Source organism: Anastrepha obliqua, chromosome 3, assembly GCF_027943255.1.
Source record: "Anastrepha obliqua isolate idAnaObli1 chromosome 3, idAnaObli1_1.0, whole genome shotgun sequence".
NCBI classification, from domain to species: Eukaryota; Metazoa; Arthropoda; class Insecta; order Diptera; family Tephritidae; genus Anastrepha; species Anastrepha obliqua.
In genome coordinates this window covers 10191030-10216502 of record NC_072894.1, presented here as the reverse complement: position 1 = coordinate 10216502, position 25473 = coordinate 10191030, and the positions used below count along the sequence as shown (strand labels likewise).

The 25473-nt window shown below is 38.4% G+C and overlaps 1 protein-coding gene across 1 annotated transcript in view; it reads left to right on the top strand.

The window, feature by feature from the left end:
* The first annotated feature begins 4240 nt into the window (after nt 1-4240).
* Nucleotides 4241-25473, top strand: part of LOC129240597 (ecdysone-induced protein 78C-like) — a 64404-nt gene continuing 43171 nt past the window's right edge. The window contains exons 1-2 of the mRNA XM_054876502.1: nt 4241-4266; nt 6981-7315. Coding sequence (XP_054732477.1) covers nt 4241-4266; nt 6981-7315 — 361 coding nt within the window. The remainder of the gene's footprint in view (nt 4267-6980; nt 7316-25473) is intronic.

Genomic DNA, 25473 nt, shown 5'->3' with positions numbered 1-25473 from the left:
TATGCACACACACACGCATATACATACTTTTAAAGGCAAACGGTATCTATGGCATCCGTGTATGGGCTTTTGAGATGGCGGACGTACTCATCCCTACTGCAATAGTCGTCCACTCTCGTTAACCCTTTGTTGGTGTGCGTGTGCATGTGTGCCATTTTGTGCATTCTCAACGTGTAAGTTATTTACTTGTTGTTGTTGTTGTTGTACGGTACTTTGCTGTTGATACTCAAGCCTGCCGTTAGCCACTTGACATGAGCATCCTTGTTGAAAATATTTTGTTGTCATAATATTTTCGCAATGTAAGCAAATACGATGAGTACCGAACAAAAACGGCAGAAAAGTGGGTTCTTATATTATAAAAGTGAAACTGGGTGAGTTGGTGGCTAGGTGGGTAAGTATGTAGGGATCTGTAACATACATATTCAATATATGTGTTTACTTTTGTACAAAGGAAGATATGTATGTATGTTCAGATGTGGAACTAATACTTTTGAAACGAAGGAGGAGAAATTGCCTATGATTATTGAGTGTTACCAACTTCACACTGCTTTTATCTGTAAAACAGCTCATGACATCAACGTCAAAATTGTTCTAATGACAGTTTAATATATTGCTTATAAGCCATTAAAGGCATTTGCGTCTTAGTTTTATTGAACTTTTTTTTCTTTGATGCAATTCAAATGTAATAGTGTGATTGCGTTATATTTGGCTGGAAAACCACAACCAGCCATTGTTCGTGAGCTCAGTCACTTCTAAGTGAATAAAATGTTTGTGTATCGCACTATAAAACGTTACAATGATACTGGTAGCATTGCAAAACGCTATGGAGGTTGACAAAAAAAAAACCGCAACAACGCCAGAAATGGTTCGGAAAGTGAGGGCTCGACTTGAACGAAATCCACGTCGAAGCGGAAGAAAAATGGCCAAAGAACTGAAAATATCGCAAGACAGCACTCGACGCATATTGAAAAATGAGCTCAAGGTCAAGGCTTATAAGTTCTAAAAAGCACACGATCTTTCACCCTTTCACAGCAAACAAAAGTTCGGTGCAAAAGAGCAAAAGAGTTGTTGCGCTTGCACGAACGTGGCGAATTTCCTAACTTTGTGTTTTCTGATGAAAAAATTTTCCAATTGAGCAGTTCATAAACACTCAAAACGATCGTGTTTACGTTCGTTCAAGTAGGCTCAAATTCTCGTGTTTACGTTCGTTCATACGAGAATTTGAGCCTACGTATGGCCACTCGAAGCAATTTCCCATCGCAAGTAATGGTTTGGGGCGCAGTGGCCGCTGATGGACGCTCTCCAATCGTTTTTATTGAGCCTGGTGTCAAAGTGAATGCGACTTATTATCCGGAAAATGTTTTGGAAGCTGCTTCAGAGGCGTGGACACGCAAACATTTCAGTCGTAGACCATGGACGTTCCAACAGGACTCGGCACCGTCTCATAAAGCTCGTGTGAACCAAGAATGGTTAAAAAATCATGTTCCACACTTCATTTCGTTCACACAATGGCTTTCAAATTCGCCAGTCGCAGATCCGATGGGCTATTCCATCTGGTTCATTTTGGAGAGCAAGGTGAGGACTAAAAGTATGCCAGTATGGATGCGCTAAAAAAAGCGATTATACGAGAATGGGCCTAAATACTTCAAGATCACATTCGTGCAGCTTGCAACTAATTTTTTTGAACGTGTGAAGGCTATAGTCAAGGCAAAATTTGGTCATATCGAGCTAAAGTGAATCAATGTTAAAATTGTAATCAATTTTGAACAATTTTGTCTTTGAAATCAATAAAAACTAATTTCACACAAAGAGGTTATGGTGTTTTGAATAGGTAACACTTCATATCGTTCACCCTGTATATGCGGGGGCGTTTGAAAAGTCTGTGCAAAAATTAAAACTACTCAATTGTTTGGGGTAAACATTTTTTATTTTTCGACTTAGTTATATACACTTCGCCCAACGCTGTTCTAGTTTGTTTTTGTAGTTTTCGAATAATAAGATTTGTCCAAGTTTGAAAAATAGCCATTCGTTTCTGCAATCACCTCCTCGTTTGAATAAAATTTTTTTCCCGCCAGCCATTTCTTGAAATTGGGGAACAAATAGTAGTCCGAGAGATCGGAGGGAGCCAAGTCTGGAGGATAGGAGTGATGTGAAACAAGTTGGAACCTTATTTCAATAAATTGCGCGCTCATAACTGCTGTGGCATAAGCTGGTGCGTTGTCGTGATGGGAAAGGAAAATCACTCGACTTCCTCGATTCAAAAAAATACCGAACACAAATAAATATACCGATCTGGTTGAAACTTGGTGTGTGTTCTTCCAAGAGATGTGAGTAACTAAACATAGCTTAGTGCCGTCTCCCTGACTTTGCACCGACTTTGCAAACTAGCTTCGTATAGTGATAGGAAAACGAGAAATAAAGTCGTAAATAAGATTTTGGGCATGAAAACCTACTGAGCATTTTTACTACTTGCGCGCACAAGAGTATTATAAAGTGATTTTATTTAAATAAAGGTTGTATGTAAAAGGGCAAAGGAATCAAGATACCTGTGGGCAAAAAGTAAGGTGAATTTATTTGTCAAACTTCGCGGGATTAAAATTTCGCTCTAGTTATTTTTTTCATGAGTTGGCAGCACTGTTAATAACATCTGGGCCAACTTTCATGTGAATGTCATTATCAGTAATATATTTACGCTTGCGTTTACCAAACGACCAAGAGTGCATTTTTCGATTTTTACAATGTCTGATTTGATTGTAAATCATCAAATTTTGTTTGCGGAATGGAATTTCGGCTGCGGAAACGTTTAGCATGTAGCAGAAGGCATTTGGTGATTCGACCATGTCGCAGAAGAATTTTTATAAGTGGTATAAAGACTTCAAAGAGGGTCGAGAACGTGTTGATGACTTGGAGCGCTCCGGACGGCCATCGACGTCAACAGATGACCAACACGTCAATAAAGTGAAGGAGTTAGTGCTCAAAAATCGTCGGTTGACTGTTAAATACCTTACTGATATGATCGGAATATCAGAAGGATCTGTGAAAACCATTTTGAAACACCATTTGGGTCTACGAAAAGTCAAAGCTCGTTTGGGACCGAAAACTCTCAATTTCTGGGAAAAAAGTCGTCGCGTTGATGTGTGTGAAACAATGCTTTCAGACTATCAGGACAAGCTCAAATGCATCATTACGGGAGATGAGACTTGGATTTATGCTTACGACCCTGAAACAACCGACCAATCAAGCGAATATCGTGCTAAAGGCGAGGCCAGACCGAAAAGAGCACGTCAAAGTCGTTCAAAAATAAAGGTCATGATGACAGTTTTTTTCAATTTTCGTGGTGTGGTGCACTATGAATTCCTTCCACCTGGCTAAACTGTTAATAAGGAATATTATTTGAGCGTTAGGCGTCGTTTACGTGAAGCAATTCGTCTAAAAAGACCAGAATCACGGGCCAACAACTCTTGGTTTTTGCATCACGATAATGCACCGTCTCACACTGCACTCGTTCTTCGTGACCATTTCGCCAAAAATTCCACCCATATCGTTCCGCAATTACCGTATTCGCCTGATTTGACTCCGTGTAACTTCTGGCTATTCCCAAAACTTAAGAGACCACTCCGGGGAACGCGTTTCGAGTCGATTGAGGAGATAAAAGCTTAATCGAAGAAGGTGCTGATGGCTATACCGGAAATGGACTATTTGGCATTTTTCGGGGATTGGAAAAATCGTTAGCATAAGTGTATTTCATAGAGAGGGGATTATTTTGAAGGGGATGAAATTGATTTACAAGAATAAACAAAGATTTTTCATTTTACAACCAAATTCCACTTACTTTTTGCCCACAGTAGTATAAGTATACCAAAGTAGAGATATGCGCGACTATCATTCGGCAGTACTCGAGTTATAAATTCCAGGCATGAAGCACAAAGGTGTAGAAAAAGTGGTTTTCTAAAAGCGCCTGCCCCGGAAATGTTAAATCTCTAAAAGATTTTGGAATGTGTTCGGTGCCGCACCTATTTTTGGGTTTTGACGCTTCCCCAAAAATTGACACTGTTAAATACACGGTTTCTTGTTAAGAGAGCCGATTTGTAAGGATGGAAAGGAAAAGTTGTTGACCGAGCAAACCATGTTTGATGTTTGTTGCATATTTTTTGTACAACAACATTTTTGTGGAAATAAAGTGCTTATAAAAGGAAAGGAATACTTAGGACGGCATTTGACTACAGTAGGATGACTCAAAATGCCACACGGCTTAATAGGCAATCGGTAATCGTGTCATTAGCCGTCTTGCCGATGCCAACTGGTAGCTAAAAACATGCTGATCAGGCCCAGTTACTCTCTTTTGTGGGTTGTCGCTAAATACCGCCGCTACACTATGGGCCAGGAGACCCTTATAAGTGGCCAAAATTCATAATTCCCAAAACACCAACAATTTATAACTTTTAATACCGCTATGTACAGGTTTTGGGGTCTCTGATTACGAATATGAAGTCAGATTTCAACAATTCAAAATGGCGGATCCAATATGGCGGACATGAAATTTAAAAAATTGGATTTTTTCAACAAATTTAGTATTTAGGGGTTTTTGGGGGCGCTGATTACGATCTGCTGCCAGATTTTAGAAATTAAAAATGTCGAATCCCTTATACGGACCTTTTTTTTAATTTGGAGATTGAGATGTAACATTATTCCACAAAATTACATCCACTTCACTTGATAACCTTAAGGGGATAAGTGTAGTAACGAACAGATTTTCATCTGTAGGAGTCTGTTTCTCATTGACACTATCATAACCTTGTTTGTAAGGCGAATGCCCACTACTCCCATCAAATCCCCAAGAACACATCAGAACAGTTTTGAGCTCAGTAATTTTATTTTTTTGAATAAGACAGTGTAAAACTTATCTTTGTAGTTCTATTATTCTATTCACCGTGTGGTTTAAAAGTTCTTGAAGTGATACTGCAGCTAACGTTTCAGAAATTTTAATTGACTCTTTCGACGGTACTAACTTTTCTTTGGCTTCTCTAATCGCATTATACGCAGGCCAAATGTCTGCTCCACTAGATTTGGTCGCTAATCGCATATTCTGATAGACTTGTTTAGACATAGAATTATCGAAAAGAAATGCTAAAGCCACTTCTGGGCTTTTCTTTTCTATTGTAGGAAAAGGTGTTGTCATTATTTTTCTAATTTTCTTAGCCTGTTCCTCGCTTTTTGAAAGTTCGTTAAGTACCGATCGCAAATCTGCTTCCCCTGAAACTCGTGCCGTATGACTAGTAGCCATTAATAGTTTCTGACGATCATTATCATGTTCTTCACTGATTTTAGACACTTCTCGTCTTTTCGATCTAGTAGATTTTTCTGCAAAATCGAGCGATGGACGACCTCTTTTAAGTATTTCAGTCTTACTTATTTTAGCTGTGAGGTCTAAGTCAGGAATAGTAAATTCAGAATCTAACCACTCTGAATTTTGTGACTCAAAGATAGCTATTTTCCTACTGCAATGCTGATATTTTGCATTTCTTTTTGACTTTAAACTATTTAAAGCATTTTTCAAGCGTTCCAATCCTTTACAACCTACATCTGATTTATTGATACCAATTTTAGTTAAAATTGAATCAACGGTTATATTCATGTCACCTAACATAATTTGAAGAACCTCTTTTTTCTTCAATGAAGTCATTATGAATTAAATAAGTAAAAATTGAGTGACTCTTAATACTTGGTTAACTTTTTACACCCTATTGGCAAATGATTGATATACAGTCAACTCGCGCATAGATCAGTAAAACTTCATTTTTTTTAAAAAGAAAATGAAAAACCGCAGCAAACCGCACCTTTAGCTTGTTACACATGAACTACTGAAGACGTTTATGTAAAGAAATTGTTAATAGCTTCTGGAGTTTTGCGCAAGGCTCAATCGGCGTATTAACAAGTAGTAAAAAAAAACAAAATTTTTCACAATTATTCTCAATATTTCTAACATCAGATTTATTTTTTCAGCTATTGACTATTTTCACATACTACATGATTGCAATTAATGAGAAAATGCAATATAATTAATGACAAATACTACATTTCAGTAAAACAGTGACAGTTTAGAACAATAGCTATATGGTGATCATTTAAGCCTTACACTTATATTAACTTATTATACAAGCTTAAATATTTCATTAAAACTTATAACATTTACAAAATAACTACTTTCACTTATCTATATGATGATACTGTATTGCATTTTGAAAAATCTTTCAATGACTTTTGGCCAAATTTTTTGGTCTTCTGGCCCACAGTGCGCTACAGATAATTTAGAAGCGTTTCAGGTGCTTAAGTGATATTCCTAGTACACCATCGCACAATGGGGTTTTTTCGACAAATCTTGTTCATAAATTCTAGAGAAGGCAATTATTGACCGAATTTAATAATTTTTCTCTTAAAATGATTTTGAATTGTCTAGACTCGAATTCAATTTTTTTATTATATCAAACACACCCTTGAGTAAGAGTATCTTTGTGAAAAAATCGGAAAAACTTTAAAAATAAAAACTTCGATCTATTCATATTTGGTTCGGCATTTTTTATCGTAGTTCTAATCAACGGTAATACATCTCGGCAAGCACGCAAATTTCCAGCCCCACTTAAGAGGTGAAGTCATCCCCTAATTAACAACTAATCTGTTTTCAAGGACAAAACTAGAATATTCACCAGAAAAATTTCAAAAAATTAATATATACTTTTTTAGAGTTGCTAAGTCTGAATTCGTTGTCAGTTTGTCTTTGCGGGGTCAAATTGAAGGTCAGCTTAAGGACAAATACAAAATATACTCACCGGAAAATTAATATAAAATTAATATTCCAAGGAACCTTGTTATTATTTATATTTTTGATGAGTATAATTTGTCTCTTTACTAGTAGTAACTTTTGAATTTCTTCATTTACATAAAATCTTTGCATAAATGTGTCTCTTGCTTCATGGTTTCAGAATTGCGCTCGCCAGCAGCACAACGTCGGTGTCATACTTCGATTTTCAATTGAAACAGGAAATCGATGAAAGTCCAACAACAGCTTCCCACAGTAATTCGACTATAAGTAGTACAACAACAGTTGGCAGTACTTTGATAACTGACCACGGCAGTTGTGGCACCAGTGTGTACCATAGTAACGGTAGCGGCAACGGTAACTTTGAAGGCATTGGCGTTGCGCCAGTGACAGCATCACCAACACTGACACCACCCACACCGACTAGTCCCCGGGAATCGCAAAGTCCTGACGGCCATACGTCAGTTAGCTCGACCGGGTCCAGTGATACCATTTCAGGTAAGCAGCAAAGCATTTATTTTAATTTAATAACATCTGTAGGTAAAATTAAGGAGCAAATTATCTGCCTTGAATTAGTGAGTTTGAGGCACCAGTACAGCAAATAATTAAACTGTAAACAGAAATTAAGAAAAATTAATAATAACCATCAGTGGGATGACGTGTAAAATACGATGCTTATGTTGCATGTCAGTCGCGCGCATATGTGGTTTGGTGTCAACGAATAAGCTTGCAGCAGGGACAGCGCCAACAGCAATAACCATTGCAATCACATGGAAAAGAAATTAGTGGTGCTTTTGGTTGCGGCTCTGTGCACCATTTGACCGCCGCTGTCTGGCGGTATCTTAAGCGAATGTCCAAAATGTCTCATAAACATGTTATGTAATGTGATGGCAGGCTACAACAAGAGCAACACGATGCGCCATTCAGCTACATATTTCCCTGTTGTGTGGCCCCATGCCTCATCGAAGCTGCTACAATTTTCCCTTTGGCCACTCAGAAACACTTTTATTTATGGCTATTTTGCCAACATTTTACTTTAGTGGGCACTTTTGTTGTTGCGTTAAAATTTTTCTTTAACAAAATGCTGGAAGCCGTAGCTATTGCCATGCACAGTGGGTCGATAATTGTAAAAATAAAGGATAATTGATGTTTGGTAAGAAGATCCATCACCCAACACACCCGTTTAAAACTACACGAACGGATCTAAAGTGGACACCGGTGGAGGATCAGGGTTATATTGCGAAGAGTTCTTTGTCAGTGAATCCTTTAAACTACCGGATCACTGTAGTGTTTTTCAAGTGGAAATAAAATCGATGGTTAATAATGGTTAAAAAATCAACAGATATCTGCATTTTATCAGACAGCCAAGCTGCCCTACGGGCCCTGGATGCATTCCAAATAACACCAAGGAGTGTCTTACATTGTCGCCAATCTCTTAATGAGATGGCCAAACAATATCGTATTACCTTATGCTGGGTTCCAGCCGTTGTAAAAGACTTCTTTTATTTAGGAACCAGCATTAACACCGATAACAATGTCAGCCTCGAAATCCAACATAGAATCTCTCTTGCCAACAAGTGCTACTTTGGACTAAGTAGGCAACTGAGCAGTAAAGTCCTCTCTCGGCGATCAAAACTAACACTCTACAATACTCTCATCATGCCCGTCCTAACGTATGGCGCAGAAGCTTGGACGATGACAACATCCGATGAAGCGACGCTTGGAGTGTTCGAGAGAAAGATTTTGCGTAAGATTTTTGGACCTTTGCACGTTGGCAACAGCGAATATCGCAGACGATGGAACGATGAGCTGTATGAGCTTTACGACGACATAGACATAGTGCAGTGAATAAAGATCCAGCTGGGTCGTTGTCGTCCGAATGGATACAAACGCTCCGGCTTTGAAAGTATTCGATGCGGTACCAGCTGGTGGTAGCAGAGGAAGAGGAAGGCCTCCTCTGCGTTGGAAAGATCAGGTGGAGAAGGACTTGGCTTCACTTGGTGTGTCCAATTGGCGCCGATTAGCACGAGAAAGAAACGACTGGCGCGTATGCGGTTATCGCGCCATTTAAGAAGAAGAAGAAGGGTTCCAGGCCACAGAGATATACCCGGAAACTGTAGGGCTGACCAACTTGCAATCAACTGCTGACCAACTGTATGCCAAGAATAAATAATTTTATGGGGATACCTCTCTCAACTTGTAAGCTTGTTGTGGACGCACTACTCAATTCTTCAAATCAAAGATAGATTACTGCCAATACCTGTGAAATTGCTAGGCAAACATGGTCAAGGGTAAATATATGTCTGTCCAAGAATATTATGAAATTGAGTAGACTTCAAATTAGGACCTTAGTAGGGACCCTCACAGGACATTGTCTCATAGGAAATCACGTAAGGAGATTAAACGTTGAAATGCATAATTTCTGTCGTAGCTGTAGATATGAGGAGGAGTTGGAAAAAATTCAACACCTTTTTGGTACATTTACATATTTAAGATCTTACTTCTTTATGAATATAGATAATCTACACATTGTGTATCAACAATCTTTTACGCGTTCTCAAAAGCTCAGAATGGATCAATATGGAAGGGGAAATGTAGTCCAGCCACTGCGGCTCACAACGAACCCATTTCACGATCTAAGTGGCAGCTCGGTCTCTGTGTGCGATGCGGCTGCCAAACCTAACCTAACCTATATAAAATCTATCTATTTTTCGTGTTCAATTTACTTAGGGACATCAATGGATTTAGACTGTTAACAGCCAATTTTATGTAACCAAAGGGGACCTAAACATTCTAAAGCCGTAATCTCTTTAAATTTGGTAAAAATTCTACATTGAAACAAGGGTGCATACATCTACAATTGATTTGTTTACAAATTTTCAAAACGCTTGGGAGTTATTTGCATAAATCGGAAATTTTTAAGTTCCGATACAAATTCTAACAACCAGTAGAATATGAAAACCAAAAACGTTCGACATACTCGTAGTTGGCAGCGGAAGTTATAATCCCATCTCGATTGTTTATAAAGGGTGGTTAAATTTCAAAGGCCGATGTTGAATGTTGAATTCGACATTTTTCAATTTCAGACTAATTCAATTTGAACCATGGAAAGGTACATAATCAAGCAACGCGTTAAAGTTATTCAGGCTTATTATGAAAACGGGCGTTCAAATCAAAATGCGTATCGCGCACTTCATCTTCAGTGATCAGGCACATTTTCACCTTAGTGGATTCGTCAATAAGCAGAATTTGAGAATCCAAGAGTGATTGCCGAAAAACCAATGCACCCACAGAGAGTGACTGTTTGGTGCGGTTTAAGGGCCCGCGGCATCATTGGGCCGTATTTTTTCCAAAATGAGGCCGGTCAGGCAGTTACTGTGAATAGTGTTCGCTATCGTGAAATGATAACGAACTTTTTATGGCCCGAATTGGAAGATCTGGATGTGGACGATATGTGGTTTCAACAGGACGGTGCCACTTGTCACACAGCTAACGAAACAATGGCTCTTTTGCGCGTAAAATTTGATGACCGAAAAATCTCAAGTCGCGGCGATGTCAATAGGCCGCCAAGATCATGTGATTTGACACCGTTGGACTTTTTTCTTTGAGGTTATTCGAAAGAAAAGGTGTACGTCGATAAGCCAGTAACAATTCAAGAGCTAAAGGATTAGATAATTCGGCACATTAACGGCGTAGAACCTCAATTATACCTCAGCGTCATCGAAAATTTGTACCATCGGATGGAGATGTGCCGCCGAGACCGCGGCGGGAATTTGGCCGATATTTTGCTTTATGCGTAATTGAACTATAGCAATATTATCATAATAATGAGAAATGACAATAATTTTCCAAAAAATTTGTGTTTTATTCAAAATCAACACCGTCCCTTGAAACGTAACCACCATTTACATAGACACAGTTGTCACATCCGAGTACTGAAAGCGGCCTGGCGGTAAGGGGTAAAGAAATTTTCAAAAACCTAACCTTTTGTGTTTTGGAAAGGTTTTTTGTATTGAAATTTATTAATGGTTTTCGAATTTCTTAAAAATTTTTGGAAACTTCGAAATTGATAGGCTTAACAAAAGACTTGAAAGTGGATATGTTGTAATCATACGAGTAGATGGCCACTTTTTAGTAGCAGTAAAAATGCAGGAAATACTCCTATAATTTTTTACTGGTGTTGCAATTTAGTTAGTTTGCATTAACAGAAATTTTTACTGATTACTGGAAAAAAAGTTCATAAAAACATAGATAATAGATATATTGAAAAAATTGCTGTAAAAAATTTTACTGACTGCTGCAAAAAATTGCAGTACAAATTTTTTTTACTAATTGCTGAAAAAAATTGTATTGATTGTATAATTTGATTTGTATTATCAGTAAACTATTTAAAATGTAATGTACTCTCATCAGCGAAATAAAATCATTTATGTACTCAATACATATTTTTAGCTTTGACTTATCTTCGTTTTCTCAGAAAGAGAAAAGGAGCATTTGGCACACTAAGTACAGAATAGTCAGCACTTGAAACCGAAAACATTCAGCAAAGGCTGAAATAGAATGATGTGAAAATATATTTAGTATTATGTACGAATTGAGCTCAGTAATAAAGAAAGTCCCGGCATTGCATGAAATGTAATCTTAAAACTAATTTTTATTATGACTAGGATATTGAGATCTAAACTATGAAGTAATACACTGGAAACCAAGGTTGAAAATCTTGAGTTGAGACTCCTTGCATTTCGTGTATTATTTAAAAAAATCATCACCTCATAACTGTAACTGTCGCACAATCCATACCAAAGAATAGTATGAAGAAGCATGGCCATGAGACCTGTATGAACGAAGACGCTCCAGCAAGGCTGACTTACGAAACGGTACCCCATAAAGGAAGACCAGGAAGGGCAAAACCACATCTTTTTTGGAAGGACCAACTGCTGTAGGACCTGTCAGCCCTCGGGATTTCTAACTGGCAAAAGCAAGCGCAGAACAGAACAGATTACTGCTATTTGGAATGCAGTAAATATATAATGCAGTTTGCCCATCTATGGTTGTTATGAATTTATTTTCTGGTAGATAATATGATATACAGCATATGCCTACCGTGGCTACGAGTTATATGGCCCTTTCGATAAGGTCCAATAAATCGATTTGATGGACCTTAAATGTCGTTGATGTTTAGCTGATTACTTTTTGGAAACAAACCGACCTGCAAACAACCTTTTCGATCGTAATTTGCCCGAGAAACACACTATGATTCTGACGAACTGGGGACATTCGTTAGAACAAATCTTCCGCAGTTGATTCCGGAACAACGCATTGGATTGATAGAATTATGAGTGCAATCATAGAACAAAGCGATGAACTGTTTTTCATAGATGCGCCCGGAGGTACAGATAAGAATTTTCTTTTTTCACTAATTTTGGCAACCATACGATCAGAAAATAATATTGCACGGGCTATTGCATCATCTGGAATTGCGGCAATTCTTTTGGATGGTGACCGAACAGCTCATTCAGTATTGAAACTGCCTTTGAATTTGCAAAAACACTGAGGCACCAACATGCAACATCAGCAAAAACTCTGGAATGGGAAAAGTACTCCAAACGTCTCACAAGAAAGCATTGGAAGCGCTTGAGCGTACACTGCGAGATTTGAGAGGAAACAGACGCATCTTCGGTGGCGCACTCATTTCATTGTTTGGTGATTTTCTACAAACACTGCACGTTCAACACATGCTGATGAACTTAATGTATGTCTTAAATCATCAGTTCTATGGCGTTATTTACATAAATTGATTTTGAAAACTAACATGCGTGTACAACTACAACGGAATGCATCGGCTGGAAATTTTGCAAAAGAATGATTGGATATTGGAAATCGGCGAATGGAAATTGATGAATCTACACAATGTAACACCCTGCCAGCAAATTTTTGTAAGATCACAGAAAGCATCGACGAATTGGTGCAAAAAGTTTTCCCAAACATTGCACAAAGCTACAGAAACCATCCGTGGCTCAGTGCGCGTGCCAAAAACATCGATGTCAGTACCATCAACTTCACCATTCACAACATATAAGTCCATCGATACTGTGGAGAATCAAGACGAGGTTGTCAACTATCCAACTGAATTCTTGAATTCGCTTGATTTGCCAGGCATGCCGCCGCACGTTCTTATATTGAAAATTGGCGTACCCATCTTTCTTCTTCGAAACATAAATCCACAACAACTTTACAACGGAACCAGACTCTCAGTCAAGAGAATGATGAACAATGTTATCGAGGCAGCAATTATGACTGGAAAATTCAAAGGAGAAGACGTACTGTTGCCACGTATCCCAATGATCCCGACAGATATGCCATCCGAATTCAAACGTTTATAGTTTCCGGTGCGACTCGCTTTCGCAATGACTTTAACAAAGCACAAGGACAATCGTCATAAGTGTATGGATTAAATTTGGAGAATCCATGCTTCTCACATGGACAGCTCTATGTGGCTTGCTCACGTGTCGGAAAACCTTCTCATTTATTCGTCTACGCACCAGATGGAAACACAAGAAATATTGTGTATCCCACAGCACTTCAATAAACATCGAAGTGAAACTAAACTTTATAATGTCACAATTTTTTCGAAATAAACAAAATCAATAAAATCATTTAGAATGAATTGAATATTTGTATACTGATTTGTCTTTAAAGTTATTTTTCTTAAGTATATTTTAGTTGTTGGCGAAGCAACGCGCGTCGGGTACAGCTAGTTTTTAATACATAAATATGTAAGTTACGAGGGGTGCCTTTTATATTTCGGGACTTGGCAACCCTGGTGTTGCAATCTGGCAACTGACAGCTGTATCGCAAAGTTTGGCATTTTTTGGCTTTTACGTACTCAGAACGTTTTGAAATACCAGCGCTATTTGTGTTGTTTACAGTAACTTAAAAGATTCATCTCGGTCCAATGGAATTAAATCGTGAACATTTTCGTACAATTATTTTTTACAACTTTCGACGTGGCTTAACTCAGCAACATTGCATGGATGAACTTAATTCATTCTTTGGCGATGAAGCTCCATCAAGAACCAGTGTTTATCGATGGTATGGTGAATTCAATCGTGGTCGTAGTTCACTCCAAGACGAATTTCGTTAAGGTCGTCCAAAATCAGTTGTTGTTCTGAAAACCATTGATACTGTGCGCGAACTGATATTGCAAGATCGTCATGTGACCTATCGTGAGATTGAAACAATCTTAGGCATTAGTGGGACCAGCATACATTCAATATTGCATAAACATTTGACTGTCAAAAAAATTTGTTCGCGTTGGATCCCACACAATTTGTCAATCGCTCAAAAAAGGCTCGTGTCGATTGGTCGAAGGAAATGCTCAAAAAATACGATCGCGGGGCTTCGAAACACGTCTATGACATCGTGACAGGTGATGAATCATGGATTTACCGTATAAGCCCGAAAGTAAACAGCAGTCGACTGTATGGGTGTTTCAAGATGAGCCAAATCCAACAAAAGTTGGTCGCGCACGAAGCACTTCCAAGCAAATGGTCGCCTGTTTTTTCGGAAAAACTGGACATGTCGCAACCGTACCACTAGAACAACGCAGAACAGTAAATTCTGAGTGGTACACAACCATTTGTTTGCCAGTTGTCTTCCAAGAAATTAGGAAAACCAATCGCCAAAGATGGATCACTCTTCACCAGGACAATGCGAGCTCTCACACATCGGCTCAAACAGCTGCATTTTTGAGCACCCAAAACATCGAATTAATGGGTCATCCGCCGTATAGTCCTGACTTGGCACCGAATGACTTGTTTTTATTCCCGTACGTAAAAAACAAACTGAGAGTTCAACGTTTTTCGACACCTGAAGAAGCGGTTGCGGCATTCAGAATGCACGTTTTGGAGGTACCTCTTTCAGAGTGGCAAAAGTGATTCGACAATTGGTTCAAACGCATGCAAAAGTGTATAGATCTTCATGGAGAATATTTTGAAAAACAATAAAGTGATTTTCGATGATTAAAATTTATTTTTGTTCTCTAATTCCGAAATATAAAAGGCACCTCTCGTACAACTTGTAAAATTATACAATGTCACCTGGAAAATCGTCCTTCTCATGTATTTTTTAAATTTGTCTCTTATGAAATTTTACACTCCATTATAAATAGTTTAGCCCATATCCGCCTACTGGTTACTTCTTAAATTCAAATACGAAAATTGCCTTGTGTATTTTGCGCCTTGCGCAATACTGCGTGTGGTGATATTTTGAAGAATTCGATATTTTTAGAAAAAAATTGGTATTTTTTAGCATAAACTAGCATATACATTTAAAGGGTTATATACGTCCAGCAGCACCAAAAATGCGCTAAAAGAAAGACTGTTTTTAGAAGGGAAACCAATATAAATAAATATAAAAAAATTTTATACATTGTTTATTAGTACTTAAACTTTATAAAAAAATTCATGTTTTTGTCACAAAAATTAATATATAAAACATCACGTGACCCAAAGTACAATGAAAAAAAAACTTGCCCACAATCTGCATCATTTCTCCTTGAACTGTTGATGGATTTGTAAAAAAAAGTAAAAAAAGTCTTGTAAGTTGTAGTTATAGTCTGATTTTTGAATTTCTAAAAATTTTACAATTTACGACATTTAAAAACAAATGCGTTTTACGTCATAAATGTCACACTTTAGTTATATTTATACAATTTTTTAATAAAAATATCAAAAATCCGGCTCAGCAGACTATAGAGGAAACTTTCGAATATTTCAAAAAAACCGCATCAAAAAATATTAAAAACTGCAGACCGTGCCGGAAAAAGTAGTATCGAGAAAAACGAGTTTAAGCTTTCAAGTGCAAACGGAGGACAGCTACATGTGCGCATCAAACTCTAGTCAGGCAGTTATATTTTCTACCATAACTTTGTATCCACGGAGAATTTTTACAAACGACTTGCACAGAAATACGCCTAAAACTATAAAGAATAATAATCTGTAAAAATCTTAACCTTAACCTTTTTTTCTACGAACTTTATTTCTTCTTTATTCAGTGAGTTGAAAAATTCATTTCGTCCAAAAGATGGAATTAATTTGTGGAAATTATCGCGATGATTTATTACGATTTTCGACGTTGGTTGATCATTTTCATCATTGACCAATTTATTTCGACTTTTGACGTAAAAGCGCCACACTTAGCCACTCTGAAACGCAGGTACAACAAGTTTCAATCTGGCCGCCAATCCTTGCCAGGTGAAATTCGTGAAAACCGTCGGTCGTTGAAGAAATTCAGCCGTAGTAGTTCAAAGCTCATCTACAAGTACGCCAGCGTAATAGGTGAAGAATCTTGGATCTATGCCTATGAGATAGAAACAAAACAGCAATCCACAGTTAGAGTATGCAAAGGCGATCTTAACCTAAACGCAAAAGTTGCTTGCGGAAAAAGCGCCTCAAAGCAAATGGTCGCCTATTTTTACGGAAAATGTGATAATATCGCAACTGTACCATTAGGGAAACTTAAAACAGTCAATTCTAGGTAACACACGATCCATTTGTTTGGCCGAAGTTTTCGGAAAATTGAGGAAGACCAGCCGCTGAACGCGAATCGTCCTTCACCAAGACAATGCGCGCTCTTATGTATCGACTCACACAAGAAAGTTTTTGGGCACGTAAAAAATAGGATTAATGGGTCATCCGCTTTACAGCCCTAATTTGGCGTGTAATGATTACTTTTAGTTCCCGAACATCAAAAATAAAATGCGAGATCAACGTTTTTCAACGCCTGCAGCTGTAGGGGCATTTGTGGAGCTCATCTTGGAGGTACCCACTTATGAATGGAAAATTTGGCAAAAGACTGCCAGGAGAATATTTTGAAAAACAATAAAGTCATTCCCATTATTATTTTACTGTGTTTTCATTATTGGGTATTTAGGACGATTTCCCGGTAGCTCTGTGTATTTTAGTAGGCAAGAATTTTCCTTACAAAGTGTCTTCCTTTTTGTAATTTTTGACTGATTCGCTTTTTTTTTTGCTACATACTTGAATTTGGCAAACTTTATTTATAACTTAGTTTAATTAATATTAATTAGAAAAGAAATAATTAAATTATATTACTGAGTAAAAAACAAATTGTGTTAACTCTTGAAGCGAAAGAGACATACTGTAATGAAGAAGGCTTGTAAAGCGAAACATATGCATACATACATACATACATACATACATACATATATGTGTATGTGACGGCGGCACTTACTCGAAGAAGCAAAGAAACCCGGCAGCAGAATGCGCAATTCAATTCGGAGAGCAAAAATGTTTAAACCAAATACGAAGAGGATCATGACCCAGGAAAAGTCGTGAATTTTTATTGAGGTTGCTGGCATTCAAGGCTCGCAAAAAAGGCGTGTTGCCTACCGACGCATGTTGCAATGTTGAAGGTGGCAGCGCATAAAATGTGTGTTGCACGGCCCGCTATTCCCTGCAAATGAGACGGCAACATTTTGTGATTTTTAATAGCTACAAAGTGATTTAGAGAATTCGCACTGGCATTCGCTATTTTGCCATTTTGCTACTCTGTGTGAAGCGAATAGCAAACGACTAAAATAGTAAAAGAAAAATAAATTTAGAATATTGCCTATGCGTGCGCACATAGGTATGTTAGTATGTATGGATACTTGTAAAGTGTGCACGAAACTGCTATACAACAGAGGTGTTGCGCAACAACAGGAAATGCTTCATCTTCATGCAGCATCGACAACGGTGTCTTAGATGGCAAAATGATTGATTTGGGATGTTGCTGACGGGCTGTTTATCTCCATGGATATACATCTGTATATTTATATGCAAATATTTCTTGACTGATGTGTAAATATGTAGCAATAAGGGCAACAATCGCACAGACAAGACACATTTCTTGTATTGTTTTATTCACATACATACACATATTTTTATTATATGATGTGAATTGTGGTACGCTCAAATACTTAATATAATTGAAATGAGCTTAAGTATGCATGCAAGTGCGTAAGTGAATCCTTCCTACTCGGGTCACAGATAAATTCATACTAAAGGGTGGTTAAGTTTCAAGGGCCGGTGTTGATTTTGAATAAAATACAATGTTTTTAAGAAATTATTGTCATTTCTCTTTACTATGGTAATATTGGTATGGATCAATTACGTATAGAACAAAATATCGGTCAAATGGCCGCCGCGGCCTCGGCGGCACACCTCCAAAGACCACCAAATGGAAATAGTTCCTTATCTAAAGGGTGGTTAAGTTTCAAGGGCCGGTTTTAATTTTGAACAAAATACAATGTTTTTAGGAAATTATTATCATTTCTCTTTACTATGGTAATATTGGTATGGATCAATTAAGTATGGAGCAAAATATCGGCCAAATAGCCACCGCGGTGTCGGCGGCACACCTTCATCCGATGGTCCAAATTTTCGATGACGCTGAGGCATAATTGAGGTTCTATGCCGTTTAATATGCCGAATTATCTCATTCTCTAGCTCTTGAATTGTTGCTGACTTATCGACGTACACCTTTTCTTTCAAATAACTCCAAAGAAAGAAGTACAACGGTGTCGTTGACGCTTAGGTGCGGTTCACATTCAACATCGGCCCTTGAAATTTAACCACCCTTTACATTACGGCCTCGAAAGCATTAATTCACAACAGCTGGCACATAAATCATGCAGTCTCTTATGTTGAACATGCAACATATGCATTTTACACATTGCAACAAATCAGGTGCAATTTGTACATTTTGTATATTATAAGGAGGGATCAACTTAGAGGTATCGAATTTTAAATTGAAATAAACTAACGAAAATTCAAATTGATTAGGCAATCTTTATTATTTTTTAGTTACAACCATTCATGACATTTATTTTTCAAATGTTGGCCGCAACTGCGCCGTAATTCGACTATCCGTAAACACCATTTTGAATGACTCGCTGGAGAACGTCAATGGGTATCTCGTGAATAACTTTAGTAATATTGGCTTCCAATGCCTCAATCGAGGCTGGCTTATCCACAAAGCTTTTAGACGTTACATACCTCTGCACCCCACAAATAAAGCGCCAACGATGTGATATCACACGATCCTGGTGGCCAATCCACTTGTCCAAGACGAGAGTTAAATTTCTCAACGAAACGGCGACGGAGTAAATTCATTGTTTCATGGACTGTACGGCTGTATGGCAAGTGCCACCGTCTTGTTGTAGCAAAATGTTGTGGAGATTACGGGCTTCAATTTCCAGGACCAACAAGTCGTTTCTCATCCCGCGATAGCGTTCACCATTCACTGTCACATTGGCGCCAACCTCGCCTTTGAAGAAATATGGGCCGTTGATTCCTCCCGCCCATAGACCGCATCTAATGGTTGTTTTCAATGGATGTAATGGTTGTTCTTGAATGGATTCTGGTTGCTCTTCATCTCAAATATGGCAATTTTGTTTATTGCCGTAGCCATTAAGCCAAAAATGGGCCTCATCGCTGAACGGTTATAAGTTGGCGAGAAGTTGATCTAAATCCATCCATGATGAAATGACAATGAATACGGAAAAAAATTATGTATTCAGTTTGCCAGTAGTCACGCGTGATCTATAAAAAAATCCTTTTAGAAAAAGTACCTCTAATCTGATCACCCTTTATATTGCCTTAGGGTGACATCGACAGCTCCTACAAGAAGCCACGCTTGGTAGCGTTTGTACCGAACACTTTTATTTAAACAAAAAACAATAATTATATCAATAAGTTAATCAATTATATATTCGCCGTTGCCGTTCACAAGCTCTTCGTACCTACCGACCAATTTGTTGATGCCGTTCCACCAAATATCGCCTGGTGTCAAAGAAGTTGTTGAGCCAGTTTCTAAGAACCTCTTTGTTATCAAAGGTAATGCCTTTCATATGGTTTGACAGGGAGCGGAAACGATGATAATCGGTCGGTGCAAGGTCCGGAGAATACGATGGATGCTGAAGGATCACCCATTCGAGCCCTTGGAGTGTGACTTTGACGACTTGTGCAACGTGGAGCCTGTATTGCCGCGAAGGAGTATGGTTTGAGTAGGTCGTCGATCGGGTCTTTTCAGTCAAATAGCCTCTTTCACGCGTTGTAGCTGGGTAATGTAGAGCAGATGTTAACCTTAGCATTCTTTTCGAGCATTTCCTAGTGCATCATGCCCTCCCAGTCGCAACAAACACATATTATGATCTTCTTTGGAAGAAGATCTGGCTTGCCTCTCAGCTTTGGTGTATCTCCCGGAGCCACCCACTCTTTTCTTTGCTTCATATTGATGTGAAGGCACCATTTCTCATCTCCCGTGCCGATTCGTTACAAAAAGCACTGTTTATGACCGCGCGTTGCTCGATGATGGGCAAAATGTTGGAAAGCAATTTGATGGCGATTTTCTTAGTTTTTTTCGTTGAGCACTTTTTCGCAAAATCCCATTGAATGAAAGTGATTGAGAATCGCTTTATGATCTCAGTTCATTTCTTCCGCCAATTTACAACTGGTTTGACGACCGTTCTCCGTTCTCATTCAAAAGTTATTTGAGACGTTCTTCATCGAATTCAGAAGTCCTTCCGTTGCGGGACGTGTCATCGGCGTTAAAGTCGCCATTGCCGTCATTTTCTAACTTTGCAGACCATTTCCGTGCTATAGACTCGCCTATGACACCTTCTTTATACACGTCACAAATGTCCCGCACTACTTCGGCAGCTTTTCGACTTTGCAAAAAAAGCAAGAAGAGCAGGTGTTGAAAATGTTGATTTTTGCCTCCTGAATATTCCATTTCTATGCCTCAAAACTAATAAAAAACTAAATAGCTCAAAAATACAATTAACATGATTTTGAGAGCAGAAAGAGTTCTAACGAATGAATACTTACCCTTTGCCAAACAGCGAACAAATCGTTGTAAAATAAAAGAAAATATAAAAACGCTATGAACTTATCCACCAACCCAATATATGGCATTGCCAATATAGGGCTACTTCAAGGAGAGTAATTCTAGATTTGGTGAGGCATAAATAATTATTGAATTTTTCTCCAAAACTACATCTACACTTTTTTTATATTATTTTATTTTAATCACATTTTTGTACAGATAATTTTCGTTCACTCTCACAGCAATGCTCTCTCCTTTCACTGTTCATTGTTTACAACCATCTTTTATTATCAGATTAGCAAATAAGCGCAAAAGAACAACAATCGCCCACATACAGGCATACATACATATGTACGTATGTATATATTACTGTCTCGTTCATAATACACTCGCGTGCATGCAAGTCCAAAAGCAAGTTTTTACTATATTTATCGTGGTTGGTGCTGCTGTTGTTGTTATTGCGCTCTTGCCCATGACGTTGCTAGCGCAAGTCAATGAACTTAGATTGCAAATTCTAGCGGTAGCTATCGCACTTATACAAAAGCAAACCAGCCAATGAATTGCTAGAAAAGTGAGGTGGGAGCGGCAACAATTGCTTACGTTACATTCATACATACAAAAGTATGATAGTAGCTGTAAGAACAGCTGCTTGCTCTGGCAACAACTACTTTTGCCATTTTCAATTGTCGGCGACAATGCCACTTTCTTATCCAAGAATGCGCTCACTGCTTTGATTTCTCGGTATTATCTGAATGTTTAATATAAATATGTATGTATGTATGAATGTGTGGTTAAATACAAGTATTTGTTGTAAATTGATTAATGTTAGAAATTAATGTTAGAATGAGTTTAAATTTATATCTACAAATATTTGAACCAGGTTAATTTTGCTTTCTTCAAAACTATATTCGTCGAATAGTAAATTTGATCGATTGATGTTTATTGTTTTTAGTTTATTAAAGAGAATGGAACGAAGCAGTTAACTGTCGAGTGAATTTCAGTTAAAAATCCATTCTTTACTAGCTAACACAGCGCCCGGAGATATTTAAAATTGTACCTGCAAGTAAGAAGATCACCAAGTAAAGTGTAACTTCATTAAGATCAAAATAACACTGAAAACTTGGACCTCTATTTCTTCGAAAAGAAAAAGTTTTTTCTAATAGCGGTCGCCTCTCGCCAGGCAATGTCAAACCTCCGAGTGTATTTCTGCCATGAAAAAGCTCCTCATAAAAAATATCTGCCATTCGGAGTTGTCTTAAAACAGTAGTTCCTCCATTTGCGGAAAAACATCAACACGCACACCACAAATCGGAGGAAGAGGCGCGGCCAAACATTTAACAGAAGTGTGCGCGCCAGACAGTCTGAACTAGTATGCGAAAGCTCAGCTGGTGTGCCCCAAGGCAGTACTATGGGCTCCATCCTATACTTGCTAAACACATACGATCTAGCAGCTTCTGAAGAAATAAAAGTCAAAACGTTTGCGTATGACACTGTCCTACTCACAATCGACTCCTGCCCTCATGTCGCCTCCCAAAAGCTACAGAAAGGACTTGATGAAATAATTCACCAGTTGAAAGAGTTGCGCATTAAGACAAATGAGACAAAAGCTTCCCAAAACTTGTCCACCCGTTAAGCTTAATAATACAATTATCTCCAAACTAACGTCACAAAATATCTCGGCATGCATCTTGATAGCTTCTCGCTCACCATCGAGCAACAGGCGGCCATAAATGGCCATGAGAAATGGTGCCTTCACATCAATATGAAGCATAGAAAATAGTGGGTGGCTCCAGGAGATACACCAAAGCTGAGAGTCAAACCGGATCTTCATTCAAAGAAGATCATGATATCTGTTTGGTGGGGCTGGGTGGGCATGGTGCATTGGGAAATGCCCAAAAAGTATGCTAAGATCAACCAGGGGCTATACTTTACCTTACCAGGGGCTACAACGCGTGAATGAGGCTATTTGACTGAAAATACCTGATCGACTTGGTCAAATAATACTCCTTCACGACAACGTTAGGCCTCATGTTGCACAAGTCGTCAAAGCAGCACTCCAAGAACTCGAATGGTCTTTCAGCATCTGCCGTATCCTCCGGACCTCGCACCGACCGATTACCATCTTTTCCGCTCCCTGTCAAACCATATGAAAGGCGTTACTTTTGATAACAAAGAGGTCCTTAAAAACTGGCTCAACAACTTCTTGGTCGAGAGCTGGGTGGTGGTTGTAAACAGCAATGGCGAATACTATATACACTGATGGACAAAAGTCACCGTCATTTAATAAAGTACTTAATCAATTTAAGTGCTAATATTATTTTAGTATGATGTGTGTTTGCCGTTATTTTTGATGACAGCTTGCAATCGTTTCTGCATCGATTGAGCCAGTTTTTTGATAACATCTGGGCTTATTTGCTGCCATTCCTGTAGCAGCGTTTGCATAAGCATATTTTTTGTGGTAATGTGATGCTCCCGAATGCGCCGATCTAAATGGTTCCATAAATGTTCTATTGGATTCAGGTCGGGTGACTGTGGCAGAGTTTTCAAGATATGGGGAGTGTTGTACAAGACCCACAAGCGAACTATTTCTGCAGTGTGCTGGGGGTCATTGTCATGTTGAAAATAATAGTCTGATTCAATGCCAAGCTTTTGAGCACTTTTTTGGAGATTTTCTTTAAGGATATTCAAATAAAGTCCTTTGTCCATTATTTCATCGATAAAGATGCGATCTTCGATACCAGCCGCCGACATGCATCCCCATACCATGACTCCAGCACTACCGTGTTTCACAGTTGTTTGCATATGCTTCTCTGCTAATGCATCGCCCTGCTTTCTCCACGTTAAAACACGTCCGTCTGATTTATATGTATATGCAAAATTTACTTTCAGCAGAGAAGATAACTTTTTCCCAGTAATCTATTCCCTTGCTTAAATGCTCTTTTGCGAAGGAAAGACGCTTCGTTTGGTTGACCTTGGTGATCTGTAGTTTTTTTCTGCATACTCTGGCGTTATAACCAGCGGAATTCAGCGCCCTGCGCACAGTACGTGGGTGAACAACTGTACCAGTGCTTTCCTTTATCGATGCAGCAATTTCTGTTGACGGAATTTTTGGCTATTTTTTAACTATTTTTATTATTTCACGCTTTTCACGTTCAGATAGTGCCGGCGGTCGTCCACTCCTTGTCAAATATTTGCACTCTGGTTCATCTTTAAATCTTTTTATTATTCCAGTAATAGTGGTGCGTGGACGATTTACTAATGAGTATATCTCCCGAATGGTATTGCTTTGATTGTACGCATTTAAAATAATTTTTCTCTCTTCAATTGTGGTTTCTTTCCTTTTTTGATTCTTTTTTAACAATCACGCGGCGTCAGTAAAATTTTTTAATTAAGTACCGTTATAGAATGTATACAGATCAGTCTTAAAGCTACCATACTAAACGAACTCACTGAAAAAAGGAGTCAGATTGGCTTAAATTTTTGTTAAAATTATTTTAAAAGGCAAGCCGAGCTGACGTGACGGTGAATTTTGTCCTCCAAAAAGGTGACAAAAATCTTTTATTTTTCATTTTTCCAAAAATTGGCTAGTAAGAGAAAGATATTTAAACTGAAATAGAAATTAAATAAATAAAAGTTTTTGGTAACTATGCTACTTTTTATGTTTCCATTATATTCTGGGCACGGGAGATGTTATAATCTTCTAGATACTAAATGACGGTGACTTTTGTCCATCTGTGTATAATTGATTATCTTATTGATATGCTATGCTTGATTTGCTCCCCCTGGATCTTAAGATACAACAGGAAGCAAGAAAAGCAATGTGTAGACTCCACAAATATGGTTTCTGGCACGAAGATGGAACTTCGGTACACAGAGAAATCTTTAAGTTGCTATCGGAACAGTATCCCCTGTTTTTGGCACCTAAAGATGACCTGATACCCACAGTTTCATTTGCAAGGAAATTTGATGTCAGATTTGCATTGCGTGAGCAATGGAAATGGCAACTGTTTTCCAAACGGAAGTTTTTGCCATCCTGAAAGTAGCCGAATGGATAATTGAGAGGCGATCGAGCGCGAAACAGATTGGAGTTTTCAGTGACAGTCAGACTGCATTGAAGGCCCTGGAGAACGCGAAGCAAACCTCAAAGATTGTGCAAGAATGTAAGAAGAGGCTTAATTTTGTCGCAAGACAAAACAAGCTTGTACTTATATGGGTTCCGGGACACTCCGGTGCTCAAGGAAACGAAATTGCCTACGAATTGGCCAACCGTGGATCAGCTGCAGAACTGCAAAGTGTTTTGTGACAAGTCCGAACAGAAAACTGTCAAACTTTCTACTAAAACTTAGAAGGAAAGACATTCGGTTGATGGTCGGCATCTTTACAGGACACAACCACCACCATATGACCACCATTGGAATCATCGAGGACCCGGTATGCCTGTCATGCTTGCAGGAGGCGGATTGCACTGAGCACTATCTCTGTGAGTGTTCTGCCTTTGCTAGAGCACAGCTACGAGTATTGGGTTCCGATGTCATGAGAATGAGTAATAATCGTTCTCTAAAACTGGAGGATATTTACAGATTTGCCAAAGAATCTGGAAAATTCTCACAGGACTGACTATCTCTATCTCTCTCTCCTTCCCTCCTTAACTATCCACCCCCTTTTCAGAGCTTTAAATACAATGGCCTCTTTAGCCAGAGTGTTTTAGGAGCTACCAAATCTCCTGGTGCTCCTTGGCTCGATCTTTTCAAATTTCAATTTCATCT